At 34.0% G+C, this 15,821-nt stretch overlaps 1 protein-coding gene across 2 annotated transcripts; it reads left to right on the plus strand.

The window, feature by feature from the left end:
• The first annotated feature begins 1,335 nt into the window (after positions 1 to 1,335).
• On the plus strand, positions 1,336 to 13,177 carry LOC107007499 (GBF-interacting protein 1-like). 2 transcript variants are annotated; one of them, XM_015206140.2, is made up of 10 exons: positions 1,336 to 1,689; positions 3,354 to 3,397; positions 3,700 to 3,832; positions 5,817 to 5,940; positions 7,070 to 7,659; positions 7,971 to 8,259; positions 10,674 to 10,941; positions 11,066 to 11,149; positions 11,390 to 11,845; positions 12,716 to 13,177. In XM_015206140.2, exons 1-10 carry the CDS (start codon positions 1,515 to 1,517, stop codon positions 13,046 to 13,048), a joined length of 2,496 nt encoding a protein of 831 aa, XP_015061626.1. In that variant the 5' UTR covers positions 1,336 to 1,514; the 3' UTR covers positions 13,049 to 13,177. The 2 variants fall into 2 exon arrangements, with proteins under 2 accessions (XP_015061626.1, XP_015061627.1); XM_015206141.2 differs by having other exon boundaries at positions 7,073 to 7,659.
• Positions 13,178 to 15,821: the final 2,644 nt, after the last annotated feature.

Genomic DNA, 15,821 nt, shown 5'->3' on the forward strand with positions numbered 1-15,821 from the left:
ATGTAAATGTGTATCTTAGTTTCAATCAAAATACACGTTGTATATAAGATACAACCTGCTCGCCTCCTCTCATCTATCTCTCTTGATCTCATTCGCCTCTCTGTTATTTCTCAATCTCGATTTCGCTCGCTCTTTTCTTCTTTAAAGTTGTTGCTATGAATAGTAATTAGACACATTGTAGTTATTAATCATAATTATTATTCAAACTATAGCTATTTATGAAAATCATCTATGTTTAGGGAAACTTTCACATATAGTCACTTATGAAATAACCTAATTACTCTCCATAGTTATAGTTTGATAATTAAAATTTGTAGCTACATGTTATATGGAGGAGATAGGCGAGCAATACTGGGAGAGAGAGGAGAGAGGCGAGAGAGAGGGGGAAAAGAGTGGGAGAAAGGTAAATTATATATGTATATTGGTTAGATAATTGTATATTATAATATGTATTTGTATATATGGCAAGAGATATTTGGAGAGGGAGGAGAGAGGCGAACGAGACTGGAAGAGGGAGGAGAGAGCGAGAGAGAGGGGACAAAAAGTGGGAGAGAGGTGAACTGTATATGTATATAATTGTATAATATACATATGCATTTGTATATATGGCAAGCGAGATTGGGAGAGGGAGGAGAGAGACAAGCGAGAGAGGACAGAGAATGGAAGAGAGGTGAATTGTATATGTATATAGGTTAAATAATTGTATAATATACATATGTATTTGTATATTCTGGTGAATTATACATATACAAATGTGATTAATTATACAAACTCGAAGTCAACACACGTAATTATTGTATAATGTTAGTCGCAAGTGATTATTATAGCAAACTATAGCTATGATGAGTAATTAAATAGTATAAGTTTGCTATTCACGTAATTTTTCTTCTAATAAACCCTCTCGATTGAACGAAAGATGAAAAAGATACAACACAACAAGCAAAAGCAACAACAAAAAACGAAATAACGACTAATCTTCAACATTCACCCATTCCAACTAATTACATAATATATTGCATAGCAACATAATAATTAATTAACATATTGCATAGCAACATAATAATATCCAACGTAATTTCACAAGTGAAATTTAGAAAGAAATAAGGGGTTAACAACTTTGACCTCTTATCTTATGAAGGCAAACAAATTATTTTGATAAAACTTCAACCCAAATACGCATAACAAAATTGAATTACTATTTAAATTCACTTTTAATAATCTTTTTCACCTTGAAAATAATATTTAAGAAAACAAAATTAAGAGGTAATAATTTGGGTATAATCATAGCACCAAATAAAACCCCTAGTTAAAAAGGTAAAGTTAAGACACTCTTTAAAACCCTCATGAGAGCCATTTTTTTGTACTTTCTCTTCTCCGCCACACCGAATCCAAAAAAACCCTAAAAGTGATTGCATAACACAATCTTCTCAAATTTCAAAAAGAATTTGATATATTGTTGTAATCATTCGCATATATTTTTATAAAAAACAGTGGTGAATTTGGTTTGGTTGGAGATGGTATCAAGTTCTAAGCCGGAAAGTGGGACTCATGTTATATCTGCCGGCGTACGGGAAATACTAGAATCTATCAAGGAAGTTGTTGGAAATCATTCCGATGCTGATATTTATGTGACTCTTAAAGAAACCAACATGGACCCTAATGAAACTGCTCAGAAATTGATCAATCAAGGTGTTTGCTTCGACCCCTTTTTGTTTTTTTTGGTTGGTTTATGGTTAATTAGAGCTGAATGGGGTATAGGGGATTTGTACAAGCCTATTGTGACTAGTTTGTGATTGAAAAGTTGGGTTTTTGATTACTTGTTTATGCTTATGCTGCATTTTGTTTGATCAAATTAGTTGAGGTAAGCACCCTTTTGGCCATTATTTTGGAGGCATTTTTTGGACAAATATCGGTTTTATCTAGCTTTTGGGAGCTAGTTTTTTAAGTCCCAAAATCTTCTTCAAACCTGTTTTTGGCCAAAATATAGAAAAGACTAAATTTTTAGTGTTTCATTTCATGTAGTGTTTGCCCCCCGACAGTAGGAGTTTTGATAGAGGCCATTCTTGGATTATGAACCAAAATTCTTTGTTTAATGTGTAGGGACTGGGGATTTTGTGCAAATGTAAAAAGACATTTTCAAATATATGTTTCTTTGTTAGAGCTTGCATGTACTGTCAAATTGGTGCATCGGCCACTGCCTTTTTTGGAAGTCTTGGAGAGGCGGGAAATGAAGGCTTTGGTATTGTTGTCAGTGGGGTTTGGAGGTTGAGTATATGGAAGTTGGGGTTGTGTTGGCTTTCTTATAGGATAGGTTTGGTGGTCGTATTTGGACCTTCTTTCTTACCAATGGTTTTAGTACTATTCTTGTAGTGTCTTATTCTTCGATTTTGGTTACCACCTATGTTTTTTGTGCTTCGATTATCGCGTTATTTTGTTGTCATTTTTTATCTTTCCATTTCACATTATTTTGTTGTCATTTTTTATCTTCCCATTTCACATTATTTTGTCGTGTTACTGCCCTTATTCTGTGTTCTCTTTTTCAAAATGCTGGGAACTGTTTTATATTAAGCCAAGGGCTATCGGAAACACTTCTCTACCTCTTTGAGGTTAGGGGTAAGGCCTGTGCATACTTTGCCCTCTCCAGATGCCAATTGTGGGATTACACTTGGTGTGTTGTTGTTGACACTATTATCAGTAGCTTGGAGTGGTTTTATATTCATCAATGTTCTGTAGCAGTTAGGTTTGACTATTTGCTCATTGGTGTACTTCATCGTAGATGTAGAGTTCCTGCAAGTTAATTTTATATATAATGGACCACTGTAATTATTTACATGCATCAGATAGGGGAGATGTGGTGTATAAGGATTTAAGTTATATACCATGTCATTGTATGTAATGTAGTTTATAACACCAACACCAACACCAGCAACATACCCAGTTGAATCCCGCAAAGTGGGGTCTGGAGAGGGTAGAGTGTAACATACCTTACCTCTACCTCTTGGAGGTTGAGAGTATATAGTATACCTTCCTAAATTTTCAAATTATCAATCCACACTTGAATTGTAGTTGGCTCTTTCTAGTAAGATGGTAAAATATTCTTTCGACCGTAAGTACATAAAAGTTAATTGCTTAATTATAGCTCAACTTTCTCCCTGGAAAAGTAGAAAACTGATGTGCCCTAATCGGTTTTGGTATTTTGATGGATATCATTGAGAATGCTGCATCTTGGCGCTGGTTTTAGCCTTTGCAGTATCCTCCAATATGGAACAATCTATATTCACCAGTAAAAATCATCATCTTTCCTTTAATTCTCTGATGTGAAGTGTGCCTAATGCTTCAGTTTTTTCTTTCAGATCCATTTCATGAGGTGAAGCGAAAAAGGGACAGAAAGAAAGAGGTAAATATTTTCAAATTGTTCTGTGGTTCTAGTTCTTATGTGATGCGCTTTGCTGTGATTATTATTGTTGATGTCCATTGCTGTCAGACAAACATTTGATGCTTCTTGTTTTTTTTTTGGTAAATCAGTCAATTCTAACTCCAAGGAAATTGCATGTTTCTTTCTCTTGTAGAAGTTGATTTCTAAGATTGATAGTGTCCTCTAAACAATTTACAATTGTCGATTGCACTTGCACTTATTTTGTTATTTTACTACAGTTTTTATCTTTATTCTAACTGAAACTATCTTTCGTCTTGCTTCAGAACCATGGGTATAAAAGTTCTACTGCTCCAGAAAATGGAAATTATTTAGAGCATGGTGCACAGGAAATGAGGATCAACACACACATCAATCGTAACATCCGAAGAGGGAGCTACAATCGAACTGCTTTACCTGGTAATTTGATCTTATGCAGATTTAAGTTTCTTATGTTTACCTTGATCTTAATTCCATTTTATTATTTTATCAAAAAAATGTTTTGTAGTACCCGTAAGGTCCTAGATCTCCTGGGAAGGTGCTGGTTGTGGGAGGTCATTGAGCCTTTTGCTATGCAATAGAATTCATGCACCTTTAGTTGCTGAAGGATGATCTCTTATAGAGTGTTTTAAAGCATCCATAAGCTTCTAGATGCTTGTAAATGTTGTCATATTGGTGGAGGAAAGGGCATTAGAAGTGCACCAGTTGTATGAAGAAAGCTTCTTTGTGCATGCTCGATTTTACGCTGAGAACCATGTCTTAAGGGGGTCATCAGATGTACATATAGTATATATTGGTGCAGAGACAGGGATTAAGGTCTTTGCAATCTTAGTCACAAGTGCTTTTAGTGGCAATATGTAATAGCTGGCTGACTTATTTTCTTAGTTTTTTGCATTCTACATATGGAAGACTTTAGAAAAAGATCCCTTTAAATGAAAATTTCCTCATTAAATGTTGTCCTATTGGTGTAGGAAAGGGCATTAGAAGTGCACCAGTTGTATGAAGAAAGCTTCTTTGTGCATGCTCGATTTCACGCTGAGAACCATGTCTTAAGGGGGTCATCAGATGTAATGTAGTATATATTGGTGCGGAGACAGGGATTAAGGTCTTTGCAATCTCAGTCGTAAGTGCTTTTAGTGGCAATAGGTAATAGCTGGCTGATTTATTTTCTTAGTTTTTTGCATTATACGTATGGAAGACTTTAGAAAAGGATTCCTTTAATTGAAAATTTTCTCATTACCTCTCTTCAAGAAGCTGGAAGTGAATAGATTATATATATCTTGTTGAGATGGTTAGCTGCTTAGGGAAGTCAGCTTTTGTATTGGATGTTGTTGCAATGTTGTCTAGACTATGGAAATAGGTATTGATGTCGGTCAAATACTCCTTTCTCTGATGTTTGTATTTCATATATCTATACATAATATGTTTCTAATGTGTCTGCTCTCTCTTGTTAGCACTCTACACTACCCCACTGTTAAATTCAACTCTTTTTTATGAGTAATAAGACTTGTATTGTACTGACTAAAACAACAATTAGGATACATCAGATCATTAGGAAACCCAGCCCCTTGCTATAATCAGCGAATTGACACTATGATATTCAACTCTCCTGCGTACCCTGTATCTCCTGTGAATTTTGTAGTTCTCTTAGTTTTAACTGAATGTCATGTATTTTTGGACTACCACTCATTGATAGTTTGATAGTTACCACAAATAACAAAACTACCAGTCATTGATGTCAAAAGTGCAGAAAAGTTATGTTGCAGGAGTCTTTAGGGCAGAGCTTAATTGAAGTGCACACCCTGGTAAAGAAACTGAGAAGCATTTTGTGTTTGTGTTTGTGTATATGTTGGGTATAATGCAAAAGAAAGAAACTACACGTACAAACAAGAATTGTATGGACAAAGTTACAAATGTGTAATGTCCATTAAAATAAGAAGAAAAAATCTGTAAGTTAGTTGATATAAGTAAAACCATTCTCTTATCTTTTTTCCTGGTAAATTAATTAGCACTTGTGTAAAAAAACAACATACAAGTAGTAAAAGCCACGTCAAAGATGTGCTAATGCTAAAATGTAGTTTTCAAGTTCTTAATTATGATGTTCTGATTGCTTGAGACTCTTAATTTTTCTTCATTGAAAACATATTTCTTTTTCGATTTATTATATAACGTTACTTTCCTATATACTTCTTAAACAATTAATGTTTTACTTTTTCAGTTAGATTTTCTTGTGAAGCTTAAGCATTACTTGAGTGCATCTTTTGACAATAGAAATAGTGCTAACTGTATCTCCAGTTCTTTAGTTAATTTCTGGTGATCCTATAACATACATATTGGTTGTTTGACTTTGTTCCCTGAGGTACGTTAAGGTAAGTAGTTTGATGGCCAATTATTTCTAGAGCAGGACTTACTCGAGAATTCCGTGTTGTGCGAGATAACAGAGTTAACCAAAATGTCAATAGAGTGGTAAAGGCTGTCCAGACTTCTACATCTGCTGAACAAGCGATTTCAAATACTTCTGCACAAAGGTATATTGTGCTCTCTTGTTTATTATACGGTAATACTTTCCATACTTAGAGAGCAGTGGCTGATCAAAGTAACAGAAGTATAGTATTACGTTAGTACATTGACCTCCACATAATATATTTTTATCAAATATTCATTTTCTAAGTTAGACAATATTTAGTGAGCCTTTCAATTAAAAGGTGGACCTGGAATTGATTGAATGCTGTGAGATGTTTACTTTGGAAGTTGAGGTGTATTCCTACAATGTTCATGGCTTATATCTTGATTTTTGAGTTAAAGGGTGATCCATTGCTTATGTTAAACAACTATTTACCCCCCTCTTAACCCTTTTCCTTTTTTTGGGCACAACTTTGGGGCTGCTGGCAATATAGACCTGCCAATTATGTTCATGTATGTGTAACCTGTGTGTCAGTTCTGCATATTTCAATCTTCTTTGCATTTAGACTTAAGGAAAATTGAACACCTCTCCCAATTAATTTTTCGTGTGTCTTCCTTGATAATATACCATTTCCATCTTAAATCGGATTAATTGCTATAACTAACATGAACACTAAGAAATATAGAACGGTGGGATTAATATATTTAAAATTATAGTTGAACAGGCAATTAATTAAATTTAAACATAATAGTTAAACAGGTAACGTAGTCTAGTTGACATGTGCTTATTTACAGTTGTTATTGCATGTGTAATGATTCCCTATCTATGTCATGTCTAATACCTTTTTTGGTACTCTTTTCCTAAGATATCCAGAGGCGATCGTTGCATATTGACTGTTATCCTTTTATCCTACTCAAATTGAATGAACGTAGACACCTTTTATTATATAACCATAATCTTTTTGGTTGATTTTCGACCTACTTTGGCCATTCACATTTACGGATATATTATACCTTTAATATTATTGTGCCACACTATTATGAGAATCATACCTCTATTCACGTACCTTATAATTTTGCTTTTTTACCTATTATCTTTAAAGCCTGAAACTCCTAAAAGTTCTTTGGTTCGACATTGCCAACATGTCTTCTTTCGACTTCTTGTGATCATTTTTACTGCATTCACTGTACATATGGTATAGGGTATTGAGTCTGAGCTAGTAATATATATGTTTTCCTTGTTGGAATTTGCAGCAGTTCAAAAGGGACCTCTGGCAATACTCTATCCACTGGGAGTCGTTCATCTCAAGCTCCAAATAGGAATTCTCAACATACACACTCTAATGATGCTAATTTAAGTAGCACTAATGGTCAAGGTTTGTCAGGAGAAATGCATGCATCTGTTTCAAATGCTGCTTCACAGATAGGAGGGGTGAAGCCAAATGGTTCTCGGCCACATTCTATTACATCATCTAGCAATTCTGTCATTGGAGTTTATTCATCCTTTTCAGATCCAGTTCATGTACCATCTCTTGACTCCAGACCGGCTGCAAAAGTTGGTACTATTAAGCGTGAGGTAGGGGTGGTGGGTGCTCGTCGCCAGTCCGCTGAAACTTTTGCCAAGTCCTCATCTTCACAAAGCAGGTCATCTTCAAACTCTCACATGGAGCAGGCCCGACAGGATATTGGTAATTCTAAAGGATCACTCCGACCTATGAGCTCAAATTCTAGAAGTGACCAGAGTGGAGTATCTGATTCCCCTAAATCCAACTTGCCAATGAGCAAGTCTCTCTCGGGAAATCAACATATTAACAGACTGCACCAATCTGTGGGACATCAGAAAGGTAGGCGCTTCATCTTAATATGAATGTTTCTTTTTCTTCTTGCTGCTATTATTTCATTGGTTTTGGGGCATCCTAATAAAGAAAAGATTGTTCAGTTCCTACTCATGTGTAAAGAATAGGGTTAAAGTAAGCAGGAGAATAAGAAGAAAAAAGGGCGGTGGGTGGGTGGGGGTGGGGGGAGTGCGCTGAAAGTTACCATCTCCATCTGATGTAGTGCATAAATGGTTTCTGAATGGTTCACTGCCTGCCTCTTTCTGAATGTGCTCATTTTCTAGATCAACCTTACTCGATTTTTTTTGGGTCTTATATAGGTGTTCAGTGGAAGCCCAAGTTAACCAAGAAATCGAGCGTAACAGATCCCGGGGTTATTGGAAAACCTTCTGAAGGTGTCTCTTTAACTAGTAAGTCAGAAGACTTGGAAAAAGAAGGATCTCAGTTGCAAGATAAGATGTTAAGGCTAAACATCTCAGAGAATGTGATCATAGCTGAACATATTCGTGTTTCTGAGACTGACAGGTGTCGCCTGACCTTTGGCAGCTTTGGAGCTGAATTTAAATCTGCGAAAGATTTGGAAGAAGAATCACAGACCGAGTCATCAAGGTTAGTGATGTTAAGTCGTACTGTTCTGTCCTGGTAAATTTGTTTATTCCTGTTAACTTTGATACAAAGCAAAAAAAATCCAAATAGACTATATATGGACAAAACATGTAGTGTCAAGCCAAACTTATTAGCGCAGTGTGATACATGACTCAAAAGTGTATATGACCACGATAGCATCATCTTGATGTTTGTATCAACTATCAATCACCTTGTAATACACATTAATTAGTAGGAAGATTTTTTCTAAAAGTGTTCTTAGTCACATAAGATCAGCATATGTGATTCTAATTAAAATTTTTTATGCTTCCACAATATTATGAAAGTGGGGAGCCCTTAACTATAAAGTTGAAAGACCAATTTTTCCATTGTTAGACATTTTATCTCTAAAAAAGGAGAGGACGAGAAAGCTACATATTTGGTTCCCAAATGTCCAAAATACCTTCAGCTGTGAATTAGGAGTATAATAAGACTTGATACATAGCCAACTCCTAAGCTGTGTTCCAGTTGAACACCTCAACTCCTATAAAGTGTTTGAGGTAAACACTTTTGACCCAGGTAGTTAATTTAACCACGTAAATTAAGCTGTCCATTAATTATACACATCAACCTCAAGTGGAAAATGCATGTGGTTTACGGCTTATCGAGGTGAATGTGTAAAATAAAATGAAATGACATACTGTATGTGGTTAACTTAACTACCAAATAGACGTACAAGACCACTCAAAATTTCCCCAACATTTGAACCAAAAGTGTCTAATTGGAACACTGTATTAGGGGTTGAGGTGTTCAATTGAAACAAAACTTAATTGGAGATTTGGAGTGTCTAAATGGAATATCCTGGCAAGTTTAAGGGGCTGGGTATGTATTAAGCCTATAGTGTTCAATTGAAACAAAACTTAATTGGAGATTTGGAGTTTCTAAATGGAATATCCTGGCAAATTTAAGGGGCTGGGTATGTATTAAGCCTATAATATACTCAGATGGAACCGATTAAAATTTCGATAACTTCATCAAATCACGTGCTTTGATTATGATTCAAGATACCAATTTTGAAGTACTATTTCTAATCAGTCTTTTAACATGTCAGATGAATTGTGTTTTATTATTTCAGCCTTTTCATTTTATGTATCTTAGTTTGAATGTACATGAAGTATAAGAAAGAGACTTTCAAATTTTGTGGTGATAAAATTGAAGATGTGTGTAGTGTAGCAAAAAGCCATATGAAGCTTATGATATTAAACATGATATGTGGATCTTGGAATTGAAGATTAAAGAGTTACTTAATATAAGAAGTGACATTTTTATTTAAACAAATGAAAAAGGAACGTAAGAAACATATATTAAAATTAAAAAAGTGTGTAACAGAGTCTTGAAAATTATTAGGTGCAGAAAGTGTGTACAATATACAGAGCATAGTCATTTGGATATCCCTTTTTGTTCAATTGTACCATATTCTCAGTCTCGATTAAAGAAAAAGTCGCAAAAAATGATTAAAGTACATTATTTTACGTGAATTGTTATAAGTTACATTGAAAACTTAAGTTTAATGTAAAAATACATATAATTTATTCATATAACGTTAGAAACTTATTAAAATTTTCTAGCCTATGAAAACCATTTAATTACGTGTTCCGACATTGTTAATAAAAAGCGTTTTTCCTAATCACTGAAAGGTATAAGAAGAGTAACTATTGCTTCCTTTTATTTTACAAGTATATATTTTATGTTGCATTTCAAACAAATTCCAAAATAACAAGCAACTCAATGTTGCATTGCTTAACCAAGCTTTTCTATCATCACTATTTATAATATTCTTGAAGACAATTTGATGCTTAACCAAGCTTTTTCATCATCAATATTTATAATATTATTGAAGACAATTTGATTAGTACACTTGCAATTTTTTGTTAAACGGTGTTATTAGACTCTCAAGTTTGATAAGCATGATTTACAGTTTATCTTTTCATAAAATGTTGAACTGCGTTTTCGATAACCTAATAAAATATAACAGAATAGAAGTACAAAAGAAAAAATAAAGAAGAGATTTTTTTAAAAAAAAGTACAAAAAGAAGATTAAACAAATCAGGTATTAAAGGTAGAACTTGGGTCCTTTTGCAGTATGGGTCTATCATTACTAGTATCCTTATAGAAGGGAACGGAGAAGGCTGTGGTTTTATTTAGCAAGCTATGTAACAGCCTAAATACCCATGTAATCCGCCAGACAGTATAGTCAGTAATAAGGAGTCATACATGCATATATTTGCTGCCACAATGATCTTTGAGGCCTTATTTTCAAATCAACTACTTTTGTCTTTCAATAGGAAATTGCGGGACATATGTTTTTGTTTCCTCCCTTGTTAAGTTTTATTGTTGGATGTTTACTGATTGTGGAAATGATTCAAATTTTGTGGTAGACTGTCGGTTTTGGTTTCTGAATCTTCCACTGATGATCCTGTTGGGAGCAAGCAATTAGATTTGGCTGATGATCGCGTTCAGAATGAGTCTACTTCTCCTGTATCTGATGTAATTTCAGATCAGAAGCTGTCAGATAATAGAGAGTCTTCAAGTCCTGAGGATTTGGGTAATTATGCAGATGTTGGGTTGGTTCAAGATAACAGTGCATCATATACTCCCCCAGAGTCTCAACAGCAACAAAATGCTTCTAATTTATCAAGTTTCTCGGTGAGTTTTGTTCTCTTTGGCTTATTCATGTAATTCGATTTGTGCTATTTTTTCTAATGTTCTTTTGTTAATTCTCTGATCCTTCTCCTCTTCTATTTTGCGCTTTTGCATGGGATGCAACCAGGCCTATGATCCCCAAACTGGGTATGATATACCATATTTTAGACCTGCAGTAGATGAAGCTCTTCGCGACCAGGGTCTCCAAGAGGTAAAATTGATTTTTCACTCGTTTTAACTGCTTCACAATCATTATGCCTCTCTTCTCTTCAGGTGCCAAATTGTGGTCCTGACTAAGAGATATATCCATGTATTATCTACACTGGTGGACCCTTTTTTTTTTTGATAAACCACACCTTCGAATTTTATCTGAGTGCATGTATGAATTCATTTGTACTTAGGTTGACTTTATTCTGTGATATTACAATTTTTTATGTTTTCTGAAATTCAGGCCCTAAGTTCACACGCTGCAAATAGCATGCCTGCATCGTCAATTCCATTAGTGCAGCAAGTACAACAGCATCAACCAATTGCACAGATGTATCCCCAAGTTCATGTTTCCCATTATGCTAATCTTATGCCATACCGCCATGTTTTCTCTCCTGTCTATGTTCCTCCAATGGCGATGCCTGGCTATTCTAGTAATGCTTCTTACCCTCATCCGCCAAACGGTAGCAACTACTTGCTGATGCCTGGTGGTGGCTCCCATCTTAGCGCAAATGGACTCAAGTATGGAATCCAGCAGTTCAAGCCTGTTCCCACAGGCAGTGCTTCAGGGTTTGGAAATTTTACTAGTCCAACTGGCTATGCTATAAACACTCCTGGTGTAATTGGCAGTGCAACAGGTCTTGAAGATTCATCTCGGATGAAGTACAAGGATGGTAATCTCTATGTTCCTAATCCACAGGTAAATATCCATTTTTCCTTTCACTTTTATGATTCAACTACAGTTTTTCAGAGTCTGATATTTATGGAATACAACAATACCCATTGCCATACCATCAATTACTTACCCCAAAGAATAAAAGGAGAAAATCAATGGTCTCATAGAAGTATCCATGCTATATACATTATTGGTCAGATTTTTCTTTAATTTCCTTACAGCAAGTTATTTTATTATGATTTCACCGCCTTCGTTTCCTATCCTAAGACCAACCTTTTTTAGCCTACAAAATTTTAATCGCACTATCTTGTTCTTTGTAATTCTGTTCTTCTTAGTGCTTAGAGAAGATGAGCTCATCTTTTATACAGAAATTACCCTAGGTCTTGAGGGAGGTTGGACCAAAGGGATCGTGCTGAACAGAGGAAACTATAGAGAGCAATTTTGTGGTACTTGGCGAAAAAGGGGAGGAAAATCAAGATGGACAATAATATATCAAATTGTGCCTGGGTTGGGCTAAATCTTAAGATTTGGTCTAAGCAATCAGAGTTCCTCAGGGTTCAACTTATGGTTTAGTCAAAGTTACTTAGGGTATAAATTATGGTTTGACTCAAGTGAAGTGGTTAAGCTTTTAAAGCTTAGGCAGTCTTAACGAAGGTTTAAAACAAACGCCTATTAATTTGGTTTAAAATATGTCTGCCTGTCATTTTTGCTATGCCAAGGCAGGACAATGTAGAACAGGGACATTTTCCTTTTTTAAAAGTGTGTTAATGTGTAGACTACTGACCGATGTCTTATGCTGTTAGAACTACAGACTTATTTACCATCTTTCACGAACATTCTGTCATGGAGGCTGCTAATTTGATACTGATATGGTCATTGAATATTGGTTGACAGGCAGAGACATCTGAAATGTGGATGAATCAAAGGGATATTTCTACAATGCAGTCAGGATCATACTACGACATGTCTGGGCAAACTCCTCATGCCACCTATCTCCCGTCTCACAGTGGACATGCTTCTTTTAATGCTGCTGCACAATCATCCCATATGCAGTTTCCGGGGTTGTATCATCCACCTCAGCCCGCTGCAATGGCTAACCCTCATCATATGGGCAGTGCCATGGCTGGAAATGTCGGGGTTGGTATGGCTGCAGCTGCTCCCGGAGCTCAAGTGGGTGCGTATCAACAACCTCAATTGGGTCATCTGAATTGGACAGGGAACTTCTGAAGAATGAATAAATGTCTGTTAATTTTGGCCCTATTTTATGTGGTATTACTTTAGCTTATAGAATTTTCATTTTCTTGTGGAATGAGAAGCACATAGTATTTCCAAATCAATGCTTCAATGTTAATATTTTCCCTTGCTTTCACTATACATTTTCCTTGTTAGGAAAAAAAAAAAAAAAAAAAAAAAAAATTAAGCACATATTGTGTTAGCTTGATGGTATAACTGTCATAGGATAAATTTATACCGTCAACCAAACACAATATAAATTTTATCCCAAGCTTAATCGAAACAACTCTTTTTAAATATCCCAACTCATACATTTAGAACACATACATTTGCAAGCTTTTTTTGGATTTAAAAACAAAAACTTGCATTCTTTACATGCTTTGGTATTGAATTAAAAAGGGAAAATGCATAAGTATTCCCCTCAACCTATAAGTATTCCCCTCAACCTATGTCTGAAATCTCAGACACACTTGTATTATATTAAAGTTCTATTTTTCTCTGAACTTATTTTATAGATAATTTTCTATTCCTTTTCAGCCTAGGTGACACTAGTTTAAAAATAAATGTCAACACATGTTGGACCCACAAGATAGTGTCATGTAGGCCAAAAAGGATAGAAAATTATTTATAAAAATAAGTTCAGGGGTAATAAGACCTTAGTATAGTATAAGTGTGTCTCTGGAATTTTGGACATAGATTGAGGAGGTACTTGTGCCTTATCCCAATTAGAAACAAAAACTTGCAAAATGCAGATCTCTTTAAGATTATATGTACATGTCTTTAAAACTTATTATTCAAAAACATGAAGCTATACATGAAAGAGAAGTAGCAACACATGAAAATCATAGTACAAGACTTTTGAGCACTTTAAACCTGTTTTAGTTATTTAAAAGAATATATAAAAATAGGACTCTTTTAAGTAAATACTACATATTGAAACTCTTACACAATGAAATATATAGTTTTACTTCAATTCGAATTATCATTTTCTTAAATAATTTTAATACTAAATTAGAATGTGTATTTTATTTACTTATATTCTTTACTTGGAATTTTTTCATAATTTTTTTTTAAATATTGACGAATAAATAATTATTACTACTTAAACTTAATTTTATTTCTTTATAATATATTTTATTTTGCCTCATCCACGCAAATGATTCAGAATTGATTTTTACATTCAATGTTTATTAAATCGAGTTTAGCGCATTAGGTTTACCTTGTGTGTTTTTATTTACTGTATAGTTCGCAGGCTATTTATTTTTGTGACACATATAGTTTAATGATTTTAAAAGATAAAAGTGTTAAGTTGAGTTATTTTAATGATACCATATAAAGTTTAATAACTTTACAAGATAATTCTCATACTCCTGCATGATTTTAGAAGTGTTCTTTTTATTTTATGATTCTTCTTTATTAAGTATCTTATAATTGTGTTTTCTTCTTTTTATGACGATTATATTTGTACATATATATATTTTTCTTTTCTTTCATAGGGGTTCATTTGAAAATTTTATTTTCTCCATTACAATGGTGGAAATTAGTACTGCACGAGAGTTATAACATGTATACATCTATTTGACGAATTTTGGATGAACTACCTTATTTCGATTTATGTATTATTCAAAAGCAAACAAAATTTTCAGGTTCTATTGCTGCAATGGAAAATGAAAGAAGAACAAAGAATCTCAATGGCCCTATATCTCCAATTGTATTGATATATTAATACAGTGAAATATTTATACATTTGAATACTTGTATTGTATATATTTCTTTGGTTTTTTTTTAATTTTTTTTTTTTGGGTTGTCCGTTTTTATTGAAATATCATCACAAGCTGAAAGGTTGGTTGACTATACAAGTACATTTGGATACATAAACACATTAAATTTATATTTTAAAAAAGGAAAAATGCACAAGTACTCCCCCAACCTATGCCCCAAGTCTCAGAGACACACTTATACTATACTAAGGTCCTATTACCGCCTGAACTTATTTTATAAATAATTTTCTACCCCTTTTCGGCTTATGTGACACTATCTTGTGGGCCCAAACCGTGTTGACATTTTTTTCAAGCTAGTACCACGTAGGTTGAAAAGGGGTAAAAATTATTTATAAAATAAGTTCGGGGGGAGGGAGGGGGGGGGGGTAATAGGACCTTTGTATAATATAAGTGTGTCTCTGAAATTTCGTGTATAGGTTGAGGGGGTACTTATGCATTTTCCCTTTAAAAAATTAATACTTGAAGCAACATTGTTTGTCCGCTGTAACCAATTTTTATTTAACAACAAGGGTATTCATATATATACGATATTGTTGTATTGATAAGGTAAATTATATTTAAATTATCTTGTTCATATGCTAAATTACTTTACTTTACTTTGTTTGATATATTGATACGTTATGTTTTATAAATAATTGTATACATTTGGAAACAAAATATTCATATGCTAACTAGACACATAATATATATAGAATTAATCGTGGGTAGGAAATTAAATCCCTCCGTTAAATCGTTTGATTGAAGCCCAACATATGTAGATATATAAAAATCATAACATAATTTATGATTTGAAGAGAAGCATACATAGATGCAATTTAATAAATTTAAGAGTACTTTTTTGGTGTATATACTTGTAGATATACATAAATCAAACCTTTAAATGCTTAATGGTATGTGAATTGAAGTATAGTTCATCAATAAATACAAGAAAGTGATAATCAATTGAAGGATAGAAATATAATACAATACATATTAAGATCAATGGA

Source organism: Solanum pennellii, chromosome 12 (assembly GCF_001406875.1).
Source record: "Solanum pennellii chromosome 12, SPENNV200".
NCBI lineage: Eukaryota > Viridiplantae > Streptophyta > Magnoliopsida > Solanales > Solanaceae > Solanum > Solanum pennellii.

Coding starts and splice junctions, on each gene's coding strand:
- LOC107007499 (XM_015206140.2), top strand. CDS start 1,515: ATGGTATCAAGTTCTAAGCCGGAAAGTGGGACTCATGTTATATCTGCC. Junction 8,260..10,673: donor TCACAGACCGAGTCATCAAG/GTTAGTGATGTT, acceptor ATTTTGTGGTAG/ACTGTCGGTTTTGGTTTCTG. Junction 10,942..11,065: donor CTAATTTATCAAGTTTCTCG/GTGAGTTTTGTT, acceptor GGATGCAACCAG/GCCTATGATCCCCAAACTGG.